This window comes from Rhincodon typus, chromosome 1, assembly GCF_021869965.1.
Source record: "Rhincodon typus isolate 14 chromosome 1, sRhiTyp1.1, whole genome shotgun sequence".
NCBI lineage: Eukaryota > Metazoa > Chordata > Chondrichthyes > Orectolobiformes > Rhincodontidae > Rhincodon > Rhincodon typus.
In genome coordinates, this window is record NC_063332.1 from 77,650,869 (window position 1) to 77,671,991 (window position 21,123).

General features: G+C 41.4%; 1 protein-coding gene across 1 annotated transcript in view; it reads right to left on the reverse strand.

Annotated features, from left to right (window-relative positions):
* The window catches only part of lnx1 (ligand of numb-protein X 1), a 124,614-nt gene extending 103,756 nt beyond the window's left edge, over positions 1 to 20,858 (reverse strand). The window contains exons 1-2 of the mRNA XM_048599435.1: positions 20,723 to 20,858; positions 14,844 to 15,313 (exon numbers count right to left, since the gene is read on the reverse strand). Of these exons, the coding sequence (XP_048455392.1) occupies positions 14,844 to 15,208 (365 nt within the window). The 5' untranslated portion in view covers positions 15,209 to 15,313; positions 20,723 to 20,858. The remainder of the gene's footprint in view (positions 1 to 14,843; positions 15,314 to 20,722) is intronic.
* Positions 20,859 to 21,123: the final 265 nt, after the last annotated feature.

Consider the following 21,123-nt stretch of genomic DNA (forward strand, 5'->3'; position numbering starts at 1 on the left):
ACCTGCTGAGCTTTTCCAGCAACTTTGTTTTTGTAGCCATTAGATACTATTTTAAAACAAAAGCACAAATTTCAATCAATTTGCCTGGCTAAATAGCATGCACTTGTAAACAAAGCCAATTATAGACACTGACCTGCTCTATTTCATGATTCCATGATTGAGAACAATCTCTGTGCCTCAATAAACTCTATCTGAACTTGACATAGCAACAGAGGTTAAAGATCTGTCCTGAAAGAGTCAATCTTAGAGTAAGAAGCTCTGCTACAACATTTGTACTTTGTCAGCTAAAGCTGGTCTCCTTGGCCACAGGACAGAATAAATATATCTTCAAAATATTTTCACAGGTGAAGCTATCCAATAAAACCCATATGATTTAATTTTTTGCTAACCATGCATACAAACACAAGTAAAGCATGGCTGTATTATTTCCCAATAATCAGATACAACATTTGTTATATAAATTTGTACTGATTTCATCATAATTCATCAAGGAATACCCACTAACCTAGGATGCACACTGTGTGCTGCTAGTAAAGCCAGTTATCCAGAACACAATAAAAGGTGGCCTGTGATCTTCTCAGCACACATTTCGGGAAAAAATGGTGTGATGTGAAGGTGACTTAAATACTAACCTGGAGTTTTTTTTAAAACGAATGGTCAAGATAAAAGATGCTTGCTGTGGGGAATCTAACACTTAGATTTCAGACAGTGTCAGTATTAAGCCAAGTTGTGTATAACTCAGTTGGGTATTCAATAAAGTAACACTAGCTACACTCTCAATACAATGCCAGTAAAATTGATGAATTGGAGATAACTATACTTAATGATTTTGAAGAGGTAAATTTTGAAAACTGCACTGGAGTTTCAAAAGATAGTAATGAAATCCTGATGCTTTACTTTCATAGTTTTCATATTGAAAGGCTGGATCTACCTTGTAATCACTTCCAGGAACCTATTATTCTCTGTTTAATGACCAATAACCGATGAGCAAATCTATTTTCAGCTTTGAACCCAAATTGCCACATAATGCAAGACAAAAAAAATTCTACATTTCAACTTCCCTTGCATTTTTCACCCTTTTGTTACTAAGATTTAAATAAATGTATAAATTAGCAAAGACCCGTTAAGCATTAGACAAGTCATCAGTCTGGGAACTAACACATATGTACTTGCGACAAGCAAATTATGTTGTAGTTCTTGTGTGCATCTGGTCTGGCTGGTTCATTTCTGGGTGTTTTTTTTAAAAAAAGTAATTGCTTCTCAAAGTTCAAGCTAATTGTTAATGCTCGATAGAGCAAGATTGTTCCTTCCAGTAAAGGAACAGGCAGAAACTGCTGCTTATTATTAGCTACAGTCAGAAACACCCACTCTTCTTGTACAGACTTGCATGCTGAATCATGAAGAAGTAGGCAAAACAGGTACTGCCCGAGAGTTTACAAAACATAATGTCAATCACTCGGAGGTAGCAAGAACTGCAGATGCTGGAGTCAGAGACAATACAGTGTGGAGATGGAGGAACACAGCAGGTCAGGCAGCATCAGAGGAACAGGAAAGTTGAAGAAGGGTCCTGACCCAAAAAGTCAACTTTCCTGCTCCTCTGATGCTGCTTGGCCTGCTGTGTTCATCCAGCTCCACAATGTGTTGTCTCATACTGTCAAACACAAAACTTATATTAGTTCATGCAGGACTTGGATGTCAGCAGCAAGACTAGCATTTATTGCACATCACTAATTCCATTGAGATAGTGAGGAGCTGGTGTTTTTGAAGTACTACAGTCCACATGATACAGACGTGTCACAGGGAGGGAGTTCCAGGTTTTTGACACAGCAACATGAAGGAATGGCAATGTATTATTTCCACCCCTCACGTGACTCAGCCAGAAACTTGCTGATGCTCGTGTTCCCATTTGCTTCTAACTGATAGAGGGCATTGGGCTGTAGGGTGCTGCTGAGAAACCCTGGGTGAGTGCTGCAATGCATTTTGCATGTGGTACACATTGATGCTACTGTGTGTCAACAGAGGAGGGAGCACATCTTTAATGGCAGTGAATGCTTTGCTTTGGATAGCTTCAAGTTCCAACTTTCAGGTTGGAGCTGCACCCACCGCAACAAGTGAAGAACGTTCTATCATGTTCCTAACTTGCAGTAGATGAATTGGTTATCCCACAATTCCCACTCTAGGACTTGGATCTTCCAGCCTCAGTATTTATTTGGTTGGTCGAGTTGGGTTTCTGGTCAATAACTTTGATATTAATGGTGAAAGGTCCAGTATGGAAATGCCACTGATTATCAAAGAAACGGATAGAGGCTCTCTTCATCATAGAATCCCTACAGTGCAGAAGCAGGCCATTCGGCCCATCAAGTTGACACTGACCCTCCAAAGAGCATCGCATCCAGGCCCACACCCTACCCTATTCCTGCACTTCCCACCCTAGACAACTATAGCAATTTAGCACAGCCAATCAACCTAACCTGCACATCTTTGGGCTGTGGGAGGAAACTGGAGCACCCAGAGGAAACCCACGCAGACACGGGGAGAACACATCGGTGGGAAATGATCCTTGATGAAGCAGCTATAGATGGCTGGGCTTAGGACACCAACCTGAGGAACTCCTGCAGAGATGTCCTGGAGTTGAGAATGATTGACCTCCAAACGACCACAAACTTCTAGCTTTGAACGAGGCATGACTCCATCCAATGAATTGGATTCCTGTTGACTCATTTTGCCAGGGTTCCTTGATGTTATATTTGGTCAAATGCTGGCTTGATATCAAAGGCAGTCCTCTCACCTCACGCCTGAAATTCAGTTCTTATCCACATTTGGACCAATGCAGTGGTGCGGTCAGGAGCCAAATAGCCCTGTTGGAATCCAAACCGAGCACTTGTGTGCTGCTTATTGCCGAGCAAGTGCCACTTGATAACACTGTCAGTAACTCCCTCCCTTTATGGACAGGGTAAACCTAGACAATTTTCCACATTGGTCTGACCAATGTTGTTTTGTAGCTGTACTAGGACAATTTGTGTAGGGGAGCAACGAGCCCTGGAACACAAAACCTCTGCATTGCAGTTGCAACATTGACAGGGCCGATATCCTTTGCAGTATCTAGTGGAAAAGCCACTTCTTGAAATCATGTGGAACACATTGAGTTGACTGAAGAATGGCACCTGTGATGGTACAACGATAGGATCATCCACTTGGCACTTTTGGCTAACGATGGCTACAAGATTCAGCCTCTTCCTCATCCACAATTCCCCCACCTCCCATTCCCAATGTATGGATAAAGTCAATAGGCAATATGGCCTATTCCATAGCACTTGATTAAAATTCCAAAATGTCACACAATTCTTCAATGAAACTAAAGTGCCAGAAGTTTACTCTTTCCACGCTGTAAGCATCATGCCTTAGCATCGGTAACAGGCACTGAACTGCTCATAGGCTTCTGCCAGTTTCACTCAAACTTAAATTTTGCATTCTGATTTTCCTTCCTTCCAGGATAGGCACCATCTCTAAAGCAACCCAATTAAGTTCAGTATGAATAACATAATGAGTCTGCTTCCTTTTGATAAACCTTTTAGAAAAGGAATATTCATAATACATTTGCAACAAAGATGATTTATGTTTTACCACTCTTTTTTGTGGGAAAGGATTGTGGTATTCCCAGAATTTATTCTTAGTTTTTATTGTTGCCTAGCACTAATCTTTACAAATTTACATATTGTTGGCTTGAACATGAATTTGGAATCAAGAATGGAAAGTTTCGATAAAGAATAAACCGACATATTGAACTGTCTAGATGTGCTCACCTTCAAAAGCACTGAGGTTTCTGTCTGAACACCAGACTTAAATAGTAAGACAAAATAATGATAAATAAACAAAGGCACGTTGTCAACAAATGACATCCTAAATGATATTACAAAGGAAAATTTTCTCTTTATCCTTCTTAACATGGTTGACCACATCGTTTTTCTCTACTGTCATGATGTTCCGATATGGTCCAAACATGATACTGTTCTCATCTGGTTCCATCCTTATCCAACTGAACATAGCCACAGAGGCTCCTGCTCCCACACTACTACATCTCGTGCCCTCTAAAGATCTATCCTGTGCTCCCAGCATCCCCAATTTCTCTCCGACATGCAGCCTTTAGGGAGATCATCTGAAAGCGCAGTATTAGTTTTCACACCGATGACACCCAGTTGTCCACTGCTGCTGAATGATCACACTACTTATCTAAAACCCAGTACTGATTGAACAGAAATGTCCTCCAACTGAATAACGGAAATGTTGAAGTCATTGTTTTCAATGGCTACTTTTGCGCTCTCTCTCTCTGTCTCTCTCCACCACCAACAGACCCCCCCAAACTACACAATCCCCTGTCCAGCAACAATCTCTGATAAAGCCAGTCTATTGTTGTCACATGTGATCCAGAGACGAGTTTTTGATGTCATTTTTGTGCCACTGCCAAAACCACCTAGTTCTACCTCCATAACATCACTCGACTTTAGCTCCTCAGTCAAACAACTTAACTTTAACATTCTTTCCCTTGTTTTCAAATCTTTCTACACTTTACCTCTTCTGTCCCCTGTAATGAGGGTATGAGGGACCATTATGGGTAGATGGAGACACATGCGTTGACATGCAGGGTTATGACAGCCACTGGGTGGATGGAGGGATATAGATTGAGAGGGAGTGTATGAATGATCATTGGTGGTGATTCAGTGACAGGATAAAGGACAGAGGCGAGAGAACTCCAAATGAACTGAGGGCCCTGTTAACTAGTCCTCTGTAGCATTTCACAGACCCTGTGGGTGTTATTCACATGCATCTGGGGGCTTTATCCCACAGCTTAGTAAAATAAAAAGACTGGAGCTATGTCATATGTATTGAGTATAAAGTAATTAGGCCTCGTAGAATAGAGCCAAAGACTGAAAAGATTAGAAGCTGGGTAAACAACTAAAAATATCGCCTCAGCTAAACATACAACCACAAGACAAGGTTCCATTACAGAGTAAGAACAGAACTATTTATTCCCAAAGCAAATCATTATTGAGGTAGTCAAACACAAAATCTTGGACAGCTTGAGCTGGTTGCTCTAGGCCTGTTCAAGACAGCTGGAGCCTGGAGACCAGGTTGCATTATTTGCATGTCAGCTGCACAATAGGGCAGATAGCTAACATTCAAATTTTAAATTTTGTGCAAGAACCGCTCAAGACTAGAATCATGAGTGGAGCTATTGTTAGTCTGACTGTCACCACAGTAACAGTGGCGGGGGGAAAAAAATACTCTAACGGCGGACAATACACAAAGCTCTCAGGTGACAATGAAAACTACAGCCCAGCTGCATTGGGGTGAAAAGTAATTGGAAACAACATTTAATTTTAAATCTCAAAAAGTAAAATCCTTATTGTATTACTTAAGAAATGGTAGAAATCCCTAGAATTTTGGTTCTTCCATTATAAATATTGGCATAAAAACATTATTCAGCATTCTGAAGAAATAATATTGAAAGCAAGTGCACACCATATGAAAGATTTTTCTACTACGTGCAGTAAAAATAACATGTATAGAAGGCGCATAAGGAGCTCTTGTGATACAGTCCTACCTCTGAGCTAGGAGGCCTGGGTTCAAGTTCCACCTGCTCCACTGGGGTGTAATAACATTTCTTAATAGGTTGAGTAAAAATGTCTATAAAGCACATAAGGCACTGAGCATGCTTTGCATGAATTATTTTATTTTAGAATCTTACAACATAGAAGGAAGCCTTTCAACTCATGAGGGGTAATCTTATAGGGGACTGAGCAAAGTGGGATATAGCAAGATGTGTGGTTGAATCAAGTGACCAGTGCAGTTGGTCCCATGTCAATGTCGAGATCATCCTGCTCCACCTTTGTGCATTTCACAATGGGAGATGGCGAGTTGCTCAGTAGACAGAGGTAGGATGATAATTGACAGTCAATATTGTTAAACACCTTGCAAACACCACAACGTGCTTTGTTAATATTCAGCCTCCCTTCTGTCAAACTTGCCAAACAAGCTCGATGGCAGGCAAGCTCAAAAGGAAACCGGAGCGAGGACCTGCAAATTCAGCTTGCTGCTTGCTCTGAACAACCTCCATGTTGGACACTGGGTATCAGTATCCATCTCAAACACGCTGTATTGACACCAGCCACATACACCCCACAGCCACAATGACATATGTCAGCCTCCCATAAATCTCACAGCACACCTCTGATCCACTTACACACTGCTACTGCACTTCAACAATGTGCCTTTGGCTCACCAGTAAAAAGTCACAGAATCATACAGCACTGAAACAGACCCTTCAGTCTAACTAAAATCTTTTCTGAACCCGCTCCAATTTAATAATAATATTACAGGGTGACCAGAACTGCACAGAGTACTCCAGAAGAGGACTCACCAATGTCCTGTAGAACCTGAACATGACATCCCAACTACTATACCCAAAGATCAGAGCAAAGAAGGCAAGTGTGTTAAATGCTTTCTTAACCACCCTGTCCACATATGATGCAAATTCAAGAGAATTACGTACCTGCCCCTTAAGTCTCTCTGATGTACAACAGTCCCCAGGGTCCTACCATTAATTGTATAAGTCCTGCCCTTGTTTGTTTTACCAAAATGCAAGGCCTCATATTTATCCAAATTAAACTCCATCTGCCACTCCTCAGCCCACAGTTTCTTTTTAATCTTAGATAACCTTCTTCGTTGCCCACTATACCATCGCAGATTTGATTGGATCATGTGCAAACGTTCTACCCATGCCTCCTAAATTAATAATGCTGCAGCAAGGATACTGTGCTCAGGGACATGCACCCAGTTCATGGATTGGACCAGGCTATATCTCCAAGCTCTTCGCTTGCTGCCATAGCATTCACTCACTGAGCTTAGATACACACAGTACACCTGCCTTGTCTCCTCGGCCAGAGACACCATGCTCCTATGACTCCCGTCTGGTCTCTGAGCTAAACAGCATGGGAAAAGCAGGAAGCTGGTCATAGTCATCAGCAAGTGTCCGTCAAGTCAAAGGGAATAGCCTTCACTCAGGGGGTCCCAACACTCAGTAAAGAACAGCCTCTGATACCAGTCCAGGGCCTCCTCAGAGGGGGTGGAGTCAGGATCTCTCCTCATCAGGGGTGAGGAGTCAAATGATGGGCAACACACGCTTTCTATCTTATTGTGGGCTGTTTTCCTTCTGGAATGAGAGACAGACAGGTATTATGGGAGATGAAAGTGGGGTGGCACTGTTGGTGTAGCTGGGGAGGTGCCCCAAGTGAGTGAGTAGACAGCTCAGAGGGTCTGCTGGGTTAATGGCATTGAAGGTTGAGGTGGGTAACAGTGAGTGAGGAAAATGTTGTAGGCAGTATTGAGAGTGGCAGAGAATGACCTTGGCAGGAGGTAGGTACAGGAGATAGACAGTGTGTGACGCAACAAAGAGAAGATATTGCCATTTACACTGGCAGAGTGGAGGTCATTGACCTTTCTCCTCCAGCGTTGAATATTCCTCCAGATGGCCAAGACTTCTTTACTTTGGGTTGCAGCTTTGGACCAGGATGACATGACTTGGTGTTGTGGTCTCCTCTGCTGGTCGTGGGGAAACAGGAGGTACCACGTTGGAACCACTCCATCCAGCTGGACCTCCAGGTCCCTGCCCAAAAACCGGGGAGCTGATTTTCCCATCTATTAAATACAGGGCAGGTGTCAGTGATGGTGCATGCCCACACTGGATGGGCAGTGCTTGTCTGGGTGCACAACAGGCTTCTAAAGATGGCACAGACGCAAGCCTTTCAGATACCTGCTGAGTGGAGAGTTGTTCTGGGAACGGCGCATGGCAAGATGGGGTGGAAATTTGACCTGGGAGATACCACAGAGATGGGGTCGGTAGATAATGAGGTGGGTTTGGTAAAACACAGTGAGAACACTTGCTAGGCCTCACAGCAAAAAAATCCCGCCAAAAAAATCCAGTGCAACTCGGACTTGGCCAAAAGAAAAATGGAAGATTCAGCCCATTGTGTCTGTGCTGTTTCTTTGGAAGAGCTGTTCAATTTAGTCCCATACCCTAGCTTTCTCCTGATAATCCTATAGATTACTCCTCGTCAATACTGATTTAATTGCATTTTGAAAGTCCTGTGGAATTTATTTCCACGTTTCTGTGAGGTAAAGTATTCCAGTCATTAACATGGAGGATAAAAACATCCCTTTTCATTTCTCTCCAGTTCACTTACCAATTAGCTTACATTATCATCTTTGCTCACTGACCTATTTCTCCTGATTTTTTAAATAAAAACTTCACAATTCTGAACACCTGTTAAATTTCCTTTTAACCTTCTCTACTCTGAGCACAATTCCAGTTTCAGTAACCCTGCCAACGATACTTGAGTTTCTCATCCTGAGTGTCATCATGAAACATTGCATCCAAGGTCTCAGCATGCTTCCAAACATGCTGCACCCAGACCTGCACACATCACTAGGGTAATGCATTATAAATGTTTACCAAATATAGGCACATGAACAGGCAAGTAACAGAGGGATATGGACCATGTGCAAGCAGGTGGGATTAGTTTAGAATGGCATCATGGTTGGCACAGACATGGTGGGCCGAAGGACCTGTTCCTGTGCTCTACTGTTCTAAGTATTCAAAAAGTGTTTCATTGACTCCCTTATTAGTTTGCCCTGTGCCATTTCCCTCTCCTCTTACAACCACCTCAAAATAGCGATATTTAAATTATTTTGTTTCTCTGTTGCTCATCCCAAAGTTCATCGCCTCACATTTATTTGCATTTTAAATGGCATCTGTCCCTTCCAGCAGTCCTCTTCAAGTCTTTGACTGTGCACATCATTACTTCCTACATTGCCAAGTTTTGCATTAAACACAAATTTGGCAATTATATTCCTTAAATCCAAGTCAACACTATTCATGTAAAACAGGAAAAGCAATGGCTTTATTTCAGACAACGGCTAACACAGTGTGCATGTGTTAGTTTCGTGGACCGGTAGAAGTGTCAATTGAGAGAAATCTGAATGTTTCAGAAGAAAATCTTCAGCTGTAACGTTAGTACATTCAGAATATTTGTGGTACAGTAAAGATCAAAGGAGAATATGACAGGAGTAATTATGATCAGGAGACGGGCAAAGGAAAAGATGTTTGAAAAGAGACTAAAAGAGAACAGACACAATAGAGTAAGACAAAACCACAATCACCAAACAACACAAATACTGTGCAGCAGGAAAGCAACTGGGCCAAGGTTGTCTGATTGCTGAAGAAATATATTAACCACTGCTCTCAGCTGTTGTTGGGAACTGGTCAGTGAAGCTGCCTGATAGCTGGATAAATACTTTAAGTAGCACTTCCATTGGAGGTAGTGGAGAATCAAGAATAGGATGTTGAAGGAGTGTAAGCTGTGGCAACAGTACAGTCTTCTCTTGTCCTGTTAGACAATGGCTGCTTTAATCTGCATTTCTCCCCCTCTTTGCCTGTTGCAACGTCTCTCTTTGCCTACCATTCAGGCCCCTTGCTCTGTGCCAGATCCCATCCACTGCATTTATTCTCCCGTTTTCTCATCAGTGCCATGAGTCAGGAGCCCCTCCTGAGTGCAGCAAGTACCTCCCGTCCCAATGCAAATCCATGGACCTCCTTTCCCTCAACAACCTGGCTCCACTCAAACCATGCCATTGCCAAATCTCAGGCATTCTTACACTCCCATCACTGCCACCATATCTCAACGAGGATACTTCAAAATAATAATTCTTTAAAACCTCAGCAGTCTTGTTCCTATGTAAATCTCAGTGACTGGTATCATGCTCGCCTTACATTTCTTTCACTTCTCCAATTCTGGACCTCTCTTTGGTGGCCTAGTCAATTCATGGATAATTGTTCAGATAATACCCTCCTACACACTTAAACACTTGGCTACATTAGCTCAGAAGGCTGTGTAGGTAATGACTTTTCTATGCAGCAACATTGAAAGAAACCTGATAGCCGCAACTCGTTAAATGCAGTGAAGAATTGAGGTATTCTATTTACTACTTTATAATAATTGGAAATCTTTCAGCTTCAAGCATAAATACAAATAAATATACAGCAGTGCTGTACCTTACATATATATTGAGTATAAGTAGGACGAACGTGAGAGGGTGCAAGAAAGTCAGACAAAAAACAGAGACATTGAAACATTCCAAAAGAACTGCAGATCAAGAATTTCTGAGTAAGGGTCACTCAACCCAAAACATTAACTCTGATTTCTCTCCATAGATGCTACCAGACCTGCTGAGCTTTTCCAGCATTTCTATTTTTGTTTCTGGCACTGAAATACTCAGTAGCTCAGACAGCATCTGTGCAATCAGAAACCGATACACTCCCATAACCCGTTCTACGGGTTCAGACCCACAATGTAGTGCTGACATTGGGCCTTCCTCTTCTAAAAAGATCCTTGCTATTAGATATTTCTCTCTTCAAAAGACACTGCTGCACCTGAGTATTTCCTGTATTTTCTGTTTCCTTTACATTGCCATAGAATCCCTGCAGTGTGGAAAGCAGGCCATTCAGTCCATCGAGTCCACAATGACCCTCTGAAGTGCATCTCACCCAGACCCATCACCCTCCATCCCATCCTAGTAACCCTGCATTTCCCACAGCTAATCCACCTATCCTGCATATCCCTGGACACTATGGGAAATTTAGCATGGCTATTTCATCTAACCTGTACACCTTTGGACTGTGGGAGGAAACTGGAGCACCTGGGGGAAACCCATGCAGACACAGGAAGAATGTACAAACTCCACACAGAGGCTTGAATCAAACCTGGACCCCTGGCGCTGTAAGGCAGCAGCACTAATCACTGAGCCATCATGCGCCCCAAATGAGATTTAAATAATGATTAACATCCAAATACCTTTTTGGTTGTATTGCTACTTAACAGCAAATTACTTAATGTTGTAAAAATGCTGAATAAACTCACTTTTCACTATAACACAAGTTATGGGGCTATTTTGTCATACTTACTGCTCCATGTACAGAAAGTGTAGGCTGTCAACACTGCCAATGCAGTTAGCAGGATTTAGCCAGGGTAAAGCCAGCAGCAAGAGAGCTTTCATTCTCAAAGGATCAATGCTGATATTATGCTCTATAGTATACTTTGCCTCTCCAACAAGGACTCATAGTCCAGTCCGACTGTAGCACAAATCACTTCCTGTTTTACAGCTCAACATCATTTCTGCCTGAAGACTGGTCCTCTTGACTTAAATCTCTTCAAAACTAAGCTGGACAAAACATCATTGAAATGTAAGAAGATTACTGAGTTTGATCGTCTGCTGGTTGGTTGGAGGCGGTGATCATGTAGAAAATCTGTTTGGGTTCTGACATCCTTGTGCACAATTTAACAAGGTAACTGGAGGTAAACAACAGTGCTCAAGTCACCAAGTCTTACGTATTTAAGTTAGGTCATAATTAGAAATAATGAGCTACCATACTTTACGAACACAACAGTTGCTTTTATCCCTGCTTGCACTGTCAATGATTACAGCCTTAATATTAACACCCTCATCGCGTGCAGGAGGGGGTCAGGAGACAATTAAAAAGAAAAACGTAAAATCTGAGTCATGCCTCAACTCTGTGTACATACCCTTTGCCTTTTCTAAGGTGACAGGATTCATCATGTGATGTGTCCCATTGTGGTGAAAACAATTAATTCATCATTTTAAATCAGGTTCCCACGGTATTATTGACAGCCTAATTTAACTATAATAGTTACTTGGTTTTCCCAGGGTTCAGCATATCTAAAAGTGAAAAAGTTGGGAGATGATAGTTCAAGAGGATAAATACTCTTTACAGAACCCCTTGTGGGCCCACAGGAACAGGAATGCACTACTTGGCCCCTCCAGGAAGCTGTTGACTTTCTGCCCTCCATTGCCAGAATTCCCCGCTTCTATCCCCAGTCTCTCTCGCCCTCCCTTCAAGATTACTAGTTGTTATCTGACCACCACACCCCCAATCTTCAAGCCCCAGTCCCTCCCTCCCTCAGCCAGGGTTAACAGCTTGCTCCTTTACGCTGCCCCAGTTCATAGAATCATTGAATCCCTACAGTACAGAAAAGAGGCCATTTGGCCCATCGAACCTGAATCGACGTTCCAAAGAGCATCCCATCCAGCCCCACTCCTCATGGGGTTTTTCCTACGGCTAAACCACCAAACCTCCACATCCCTGGAGACTATGGGGCAATTTTTAACATGGCTAATCCACCTAAGGCACACATCTTTCAACTGTGGGAGGAAACTAGAGCATCAGGAGGAAACCCATACAGACACAGGGTGGGTATGCAAACTCCATACAGACAGTTGCCCAAGGCAGAAATCAAACTCATACTGCCTCCCTGGCACTGTGAGGCAGCATTGCTAACGCCTGTGCCACTGTGCCATTCAAGATTGCGGGTTTGTCCTATTGTACTCAATATTGCCATGGTACTGATACCATAGGAGTCAACAAATAGAAACCAGTATGGCCCCATGACATTTTAACAGGCCTGCTATTCTGTCAGTTTAGTTCAATGCATTTGGGAGGTGATGGCCTAGCGGTATTATTGCTGGACTATTGACCCAGATAATGTTCCGGGGACATGGGTTCGAATCCTGCCAAGGCAGATGGTGGAATTCGAATTCAATAAATATCTGGAATTAAGAGTCTAATGATGGTTATGAATCCATTGTTGATTGTTGGGGAAAAACCCACCTAGTTCACTAATATCCTTTAGGGAACGAAACTGCCTTCCTTACCTGGTCTGGTCTACATATGACTCCAGACTCACAGCAGTGTGGTTGAGTCTGAACTGCCCTCTGGGTAATTAGGGATCAAGAATAAATGCTGCCTAGCCAGTGACACCCTCATCCCATGACTGAATAAAAAAGAATTTTTGTCTTCGAATCACAAGATTTGGGTTTCAAACAACATGCACAATTTAAATATATAGAGAAACACATCATTAAAGTACTGAGAGGGTGTAATATTTTAAAATATATCTTTTGGAGGAAATCTATTAAATTGAAGGCTCATAAGCCTGTTTTGACAATATTTGGAGAAAAGCAGGAGCTGGAGTGTTCAACCTGTACCAGCAAATAGATATGGTCACTAATCACCAGTGGGACCTGGTTGATTGTCACATTTGTCTACATAACAAAATCTAACTGCAAAAAGCGAGTCAAAACAAAATAATTTTAACTGGTTTCTGATTCCCTCTGGTTGTTCTAGAAATCCCTGTGTAATATGTTGCAACTAAGCTATGTATTTTGAAAAGCTAATGACTGTACTAAATAGCCCATAAAATATTTTCTGCAAATGTGTTAACTAGTGCATTGCAAAGAGAAAATTAAACTCCAGACGGCAATAAATAATTAAAGTGTCTCCCATTGGCTAGCACCATGTCTGCAGTGTGGTCTCTGATGTCTGACATAGAAGCCACAGAATTGCAAGATTTTGCCACTGCCTAGCCTTTAATACTGAAAGGCAGTCTGGGAATTTGGGGGTTACAATCATTGTCATAGTCCAGCTAACTAAATTACTTCCCACATCCACTTACCTCTGATGAGGATTTTGTTTTCTTTTAGGGTGGTCACTGGATTTACACCAAAAAGTGTTCACATAAAATGTGAAGAATAAAACTGAAATATAAAACTGCCTTCAATGTTTAACTGGTTGAAAGAATTTCAGAGTCTGCTGACCTCTGTGGTTGTGTTAAGATGAAAAAGCAGCTGCCACTAATTTAAGTGTAGGTCCATCTGGAAACAGAACACAGGACTGAGTGTGTAAAACAAAAAGAAATGTTGACACCTCGAGAGCTGGATGTAGTTGTAATAAAATGAATCTTTCAACATGGTAGGCTCCTTTAGTTTAGTTACAATACTCAAGCGGCCAAAAACCAGCTTGATTCTTCAAAATATACCAGGATATATTTCAATGAAATAGTTGCACTGGAGCCAACAGCCCAGGGGATAAACCAAGTCATTGAATTCAGTCTAAATACTAACATCTTGTGGGATTGATCAAAGAAATATTTGATTGGCTGTTCTTTAGGTGTTTGACACAGAGTTAGTTAAATGCTACTGAATCCTTCTGAGAGATTGAAGTCAGAGAGCACCCTACAGTAAATTGGACAAAAACAAAACAAAACCCAATCAATGCTATTGACTGCAATAAGTGGAAGCTAGATTGTCTCGTGCACTTTTGAAAGGCTAATTTTGATGAGGGGGAATAAATAAGAAAATAAACATACGTACACTCTTATTAAAAGGGTTGTGGCTCAGTTGATTTCAGACAATATTAACTTAACTTCAACAAGTCTTACTTTGTTGTAGAATTTTGTGACGTAGGATTCCACAATGGAAGATCGTGAAATTTGAATTAAATGAAAGTCTGGACTCAAAAGACAGCCTAGTGACAACCATCTAACGACTACCAATTCTTGTAAAAACCCATCTGGTCGCTTAGGGAAAGAAATCCACCGATCTTCCCTGGTATGGCTTATATGTGACTCCAGTACCATGGAAGTTCCTCCAGCTCCACACTGTGTTATCTCTGACTCCAGCATCGGCAGTTCTTACTATCTCCAGTATCATGAATGTGTGATTGCCACAGGGCAGTTAAGAATAGGAATGGACAATAATGGCTGATCCAGCCAGCCACAGACACATCCCATGAATAAGAAAAAGAGTGTGATTTCGTTGGTCAACCAGCAGTCGTTTTGCAACTCGATTGCCAAATTGGTTGTAATCTCAACACTAGATTAATTTCTTCATTAATTTCTTTGAGTTATATTTCTTCAAAAGCCAAGTGTACTTACTTGCGACGAAGATGAAGTTCTAGTTCGCAGCGCTGCATTACTCCAGTGCAGTGTTCTTTAAATGGACAGGCAACCATTAATTTATCCAGCAGTTTTTGCACTAGGAAGCTTGATTTCTTGCACACCTTCATACACAAGGGCTTCCTATCCATGGGACAGAAGTCTTTGGCCAAAAGGAAATTGGTAAGGCATAAAGTACAGTAAGTATGACCACATGGTGTATCCTGCGGTTGCACCAAGGGTTGGAGGCAGATGTGACATACGAGATCATCATCGATTTCATCCTGGTAATCATATGAATGATTTTCCTGAGGAAGGTGTGGCTGTCCACAACAAATACAAAGTGTCAGCACATCAGAATCCATATTGACTGCAGAATCACTTCATTCAGCAATACTCAGGGACAGCAAGTTTCAAATAAATGTCGGCCAATTATGTAGATCACTGGGGTTTCTGGTTAAATCCCACAACTGAAAGAAACACAGATAGAGACAATTAAACAACGGAAATTCTTCATTCAGCAAATAATTAAAATCTTACGAAGTCGAATTTAGCTACTGAAAAATAACAGGTCATATGGTCGCACACCAACGAGACAATGAGAATAAAAGAGGATGTGCACTCAAGGATATAGTAAGGCTCTTAGTTTGGAGGCAAGAATACAGTTCAAACAGGTTCATATTTGTTGGCACTCTCAGGTGCCTGAGGTTTGGGGTTTCAGCCACATTCAAGGGCTGGAGTGTAGTGTTTTGGCTGAAAGTTCAGAAGATTTGAGGCAGTACTACACTATTTCAACAATATGTTTTTCTGTTGAGATATTAAACTGATGTCTTGCCCTACCCCACTGTTTATATGAATGTAAATTTCATTGGCAACATCTGAAGAAAGGTAGGTATTATCTCAGTGCCCTGACCAATACACAAATGTGCCAAAAATTGGCCTATTATTTTTTTGCTGCATGCAGCATGGCACATTTGTCTACATTACCAAGTAATTGCATTTCAAAATGTAATTCCTCCAGAATTGTTGGAGGAGGAATAGTTTAAATGAGGATATGCTGAAGGCTGTGGATATACATCTCTGAAAATTTTCACACTTCATTTGATGCATTTTGAGTAGTTTTGAATCTCCATTAAAGACAACAACTGATTCTTATCCCTCCAACTAAAAAAAAAATCTTTTCTCCTAAACCTGCAGGGAAAAAAAAATTACCCTGCTTTTTAAACATCAGAATTAAATTATTCTTGCTTACAGTGTAGCATTTTCTCAGTAGCAGCTGGCAACCTATTTCAGGGTAGAAAGTTTACTCAGTTTCTTTTTAAAGTTGGCACTCTATCCGCTCACACTCTACAACCTGCACCCTGTACAATCACTGGCCAATTCATGCTGGTATTTTCCTTTGAGGTCCTCAGTTAAGTCTGTCACTGCTACTGCTCTTTCCCTGTCTCAGTTAATTCAGCTTCTCCCTCATTCTCCAGCACACAACTGAGGCTTGTGCATCTGGATGCTACAGTGATAATGCTGCACATTGCAGACAAGACTAGCTAATCCCTTGAGAATTCCTGCCCAAAGTATGCAGCTCTTTCCACATGTAATAGCAATGTAGAATCCTTACAGTCTGGAAAGAGGCCATTCAGCCCATTGAGTCCACACCAACCCTCAGAAGAGCATCCCACCCAGATCCACCCCTCCCACCATATCCCAGTAACCATGCATTTCCCATGGCTACTCCAGCTAGCCTGAACATCCCTGAACACTATGGGCAATTCAGCATGACCTAAACTGCACATCTTTGGACTAGAAACTAAAGCACCCGGAGGAAAGCCACACAGACATGGGAAGAATTTACAAACTCCACACAGAGAGTTGCCTAAGCCTGAAATCGAACCCTGGTCCCTGGTGCTGTGAGGCAGCAGTACTAACCACTGAGCCACTGTGCCACCAACAGCACAAGGTAGTGGTGCTCTGCCTGGGAAGGAGCTCAGTACAATTGGATTTATCTGTAAGAGCAAGCACATGGAACCTACTCCTAAACGACAAATGTCCAAACATGGACTGATGATGTTTACGTGAGGTTACTGGAGAACTCTTGGCACTGACAAAGACTGACCAATTTTAGATAAATGATAGAGAAAAGAAGGGGTACATTAAAAAGAAGTCCAAATGCTCAATTTCCAACTGATTTCATTTACTAGTTTGCATGTGATCAGTTTATGAAGCAAAATCTTTGCATACAGATACACGGGATGAGAAACAGATTACAAGGGCATGACCTTGTATATCAATAAAGTGATATTGACTCTTTGCTACACTGTCTCATGGGACAACTCCCAAGATCAGTAAATAGAAAGGGGATCAGCAATACCATTAGTGCGATAACAAAGTCAGAATCATATTAGTGAGAATCAGAAAAGAAAACCAAAGTTATCTTTTACAGTTTGGTTAAGTACATAACACATTGCAGTTTGAATCTTTACCAATAACCACCATGCTATATTGACAGACTGGAGGCAACCAACTTGTCCAAATGCGGACAAGAACAGGACCTGCCTGAAAAATTTGCTATCAGAAGACGCCCAGATATATCTTATTTTAATGACTTTCAAAAAACATTTGCTGTATGCAAACCTGGATTTTGCTTTTATGCTGGCATTGTGATCCTCCCTGAAAGAACCCTTGGAATGTGTCTCAACCTGTCGAGGTGAAACCAATATATGTTGTTTATTTAAATTCCAATTGGAAATCTTCCTCAGGCCTGCCCGCACAGGAGCTGAAACTTTTACTCATCATTTGAAACAAAATAACAGAATCCCAGTGAACAATGTTTCAGTATGTACTATACACAAAACCACTAAACTTTTTCTGTATGCATTGTTCATGGGACTTCAAAACAAAATCAAGCTCACCCTTATAATTTCTTGACATGGTTATGCGGTAAACCAATATGGTTTCAACAATTTGCAAACTAAAAGAAATTGACTGATGAATATGTGGATCTCAGTTCTGAATGAGCTGAAATAGTAGCTCCACAGATGGTACTAGTTTCTCTTTTTATGTCAGACTTCCAGCATGCAGTATTTTGCCTTTGGACTGGTATATAATTTACTGCCATTTCTCTTCCAGGATTACCTTCCTCAAAGATATTTTCCTGTTTCCTTTTTGACAGGATTTGCTCTTTGTTTTCATTATTTACCTTCACTGGTTTCTTATCCCTGAGCTGAAATGCTGGGCAGAGTTTCTACTGAGGTGCAGGCTGGTTGTCAGGCAGGTGATCTTGCAACTTCACCCCATTGTCTGGCATGACCATCTGGCGACATGTTTCTGTCTCTGGTCCCATCTCAGGGATGTGGCATCTGGGAGGTGATGGCTACTCACCGAGTGGAAGTTAGCTTTTCACATCCTATCTGGATCTAGACTGGCTTAATTGTGAACCCCATTAATGTAGAAAACTGTCAAGGTATGTCATGTCCACAAAAAGCACGACAAATCCTGCCCAGTCAATTACCACTGTAACACCATAACATCGAAGAGCAGAGCAGTAGAAATAGGCCATTTAGCCCATCAAGTCTGCGCCTATTCTCAATCATCGGTAAAGTGATGGAAGGTGCCAAGAACCGTGCCATCAAGTGGCACTTACTCAACAATAATATTCACTGATGCTCAGTTTGCGTTCTACCAAGGTCACTCACCTCCTGACCTCACTACAGCCTTGGTCCAAACACTGGTAAAGGAGCCAAATTCAAGAGATGGCATGAGTGTGACTGCCCTTGACATCAAGGCTGCATTTACCAAAGGTGGTATCAATGAACCCTCACAAAACTAGAGTTGATGGAAATCATGGAGAAATTCTCTGCTGGTTGGAGTCATATCTCTAACAAAGGAAGTTGCTTGTTGGATGTCAGTCATCTCAGCTCCAGGGCATCTCTGCAGGAATTCCTCAGGGTGGTGTCTTAGGTCCAACCATCTTCAGCTGTTTCATCACTGACCTTTCTTTTATTGTAAAGTCAGAAGTGTGGATGTTTGTTGATGATTGCACAATGTTCAGCACCATCTCCAAATCCTCAGATACTGAAGAGGTTCACAATCAAAAACAACTTATCCTGGACAATATTCTGGTTTGGACTACCAAGTGGCAAATAACATTTGTGTCACACAAGTGCCAAGCATCAACCAGTGGTAAAAGTTTGTAGCATCTATTAAATGCACTACACCTACTTGCCAAGTCTCCTCAGACAACATTTTCCAATGTCTAAAATCCAGGAGGATATAGGGAATAGGTGCACGGGAACACCACCGACTGCAAGATCTTCCCCAACCCACTCACCACCCAGACACGGAAATATATTGCCATCCCTTCATTACTGAAGAGTTAAAATCCTGGAATTCCCTTCCTTACAACACTAGGGGCACAACTACAGCCTAAGGAGTGCAACAGTTCAAGTTGGCAGCTCACTACCATATCCTCAAGGGCAGGAAGATCTGAACAACAAACACTGGCATAGCCAAAGATCTTGATATCCCATAAATACATTTTTAAAACTTTTGACTTCGAGTCAGTGGGTTTAAATTCAAATTCAAAGCTAGAACACATAACCTAGGCTGGCCCTTAAAATGTTTTTCTTCTGATGATTGTTACATTTGCTGTGTTTTTCAGATGTTAATCAAGGTTTCATCCTTCTGTTGAGCTAGACATCTATCTTATTACTCAATTCAAGGAACAGCAAGGAGGTCTGGCCTTGATCTTGCCAAATATTCCTCCCCTGAGTGAAAACACCAGAAATGGCTAACCGGTTATTTACCCCTTTTGATATCTGTGTGACTGTGTGTGTGAAAGCTTGATGCATTGTTCCAATATAACACCAGTGAGTGTACTTCAAATGTAATTCATTGGGTGTACAATCCTTTGAAATGTCCTGAGGTTATGTTTCCAAGGTATCTATGTCGTTTACTAGTCTTCAATGTCATATGTGAATCAATGATTCATCTCACCTCCAAGCCAGATGGTTGTAGGTTTGAGACCGACTTGAGATAGTTGAGTCCCATAATCCAGGGTGGCAATCCCCAGTACCAGCACGGTGCGTTATCAGAGGGCCAGAACCTTGGAGCACTGAGCTGTCAGAGGCAGTTAGGACACCCTCTCAGGTGGATGCAAATAATCCTATGTCATTGTTGGAATTAGAGCAAGGCAGCTCTTGTAATCCTGGGACCAAAATTTGTCATTCAACTACATCACTCAAAATAAAACAAATTATCTGGTTGTTTAGGTTGTTATATTTCCAGGACCTTGCTGTGCACAACTTAGCTTCACTATTTTCTGCATTATGACAGTGATTGCACTCAAAGGTTCTTCATTGTCTGAAGTAATTTAGAACATTACAGTGCGGTGAAGCACTGTATAAATACAAGTTCATGCAAGTTTTTACCTTTCCACATTGTCTAAGAGATATAACATCTGTATAAGTTTAGTGTGACTTCAAGTTTGAACAGTCATCATAATGCTTATATGTACATAGCCTTGAATCTTTAGAAGGATGTTTTCTTTCTTTTTCTTTTAGCATTGTATTCCCTCATTTAAACCAGCACATTCAATGTAATTATTAACTTGTTCAGAAAAAAGGTTAAAACTGTTGAATTAAAAAGAGCTCTGAGAGTTCATTAGCTACTGCAAACAGTCATGACATCACAAAGTAGGTAGAATTAACAGAAATTAAACTCAAAAATTAAATTTAAGTTAGTTAATTTAAGTTCTACTAATCCTGGACAAAGTAACAGAATGTCAGGATTGATAGCCTTTCGAGTAAGTTGTCATACGGAAAGGGTTTGCTGAGATGAAGTTGCAAAATGAATAGGTCGAAACAAACTCAATCATTGTAACTTACCTACGTCCGGTGTCAGAAACACATTCCTTCGGTGGAAAAAGTTACAAAAAGACTGTTCAAATGTTCGAATCCATTAAAGCAAATTGTGAATTCACTGTTGCTGCACTCTTTTTACATAAGAATGCCATTGGTTAAAAATGAAGTTGCTTGAGTATCAGCCAATTCAAAACGTTTCGTTTCAAACATAATTGCAGGTTTTCACGGATTTTGATCCCACCCTACTATGCAATATCACCTCAGAAGCTTTTTGTTCCCTGGAGACTCCCTTGTGGCGATGAGAGACTCTTTTAAAAAAAAATCTTAAGGGCACCATGGACAAATGGAAATGTTTGGAAAATCTCTCCATTTTACAAGCCATGTGGAAATGCGGATCAGAGGTAGTAGGAACTGCAGATGCTGGA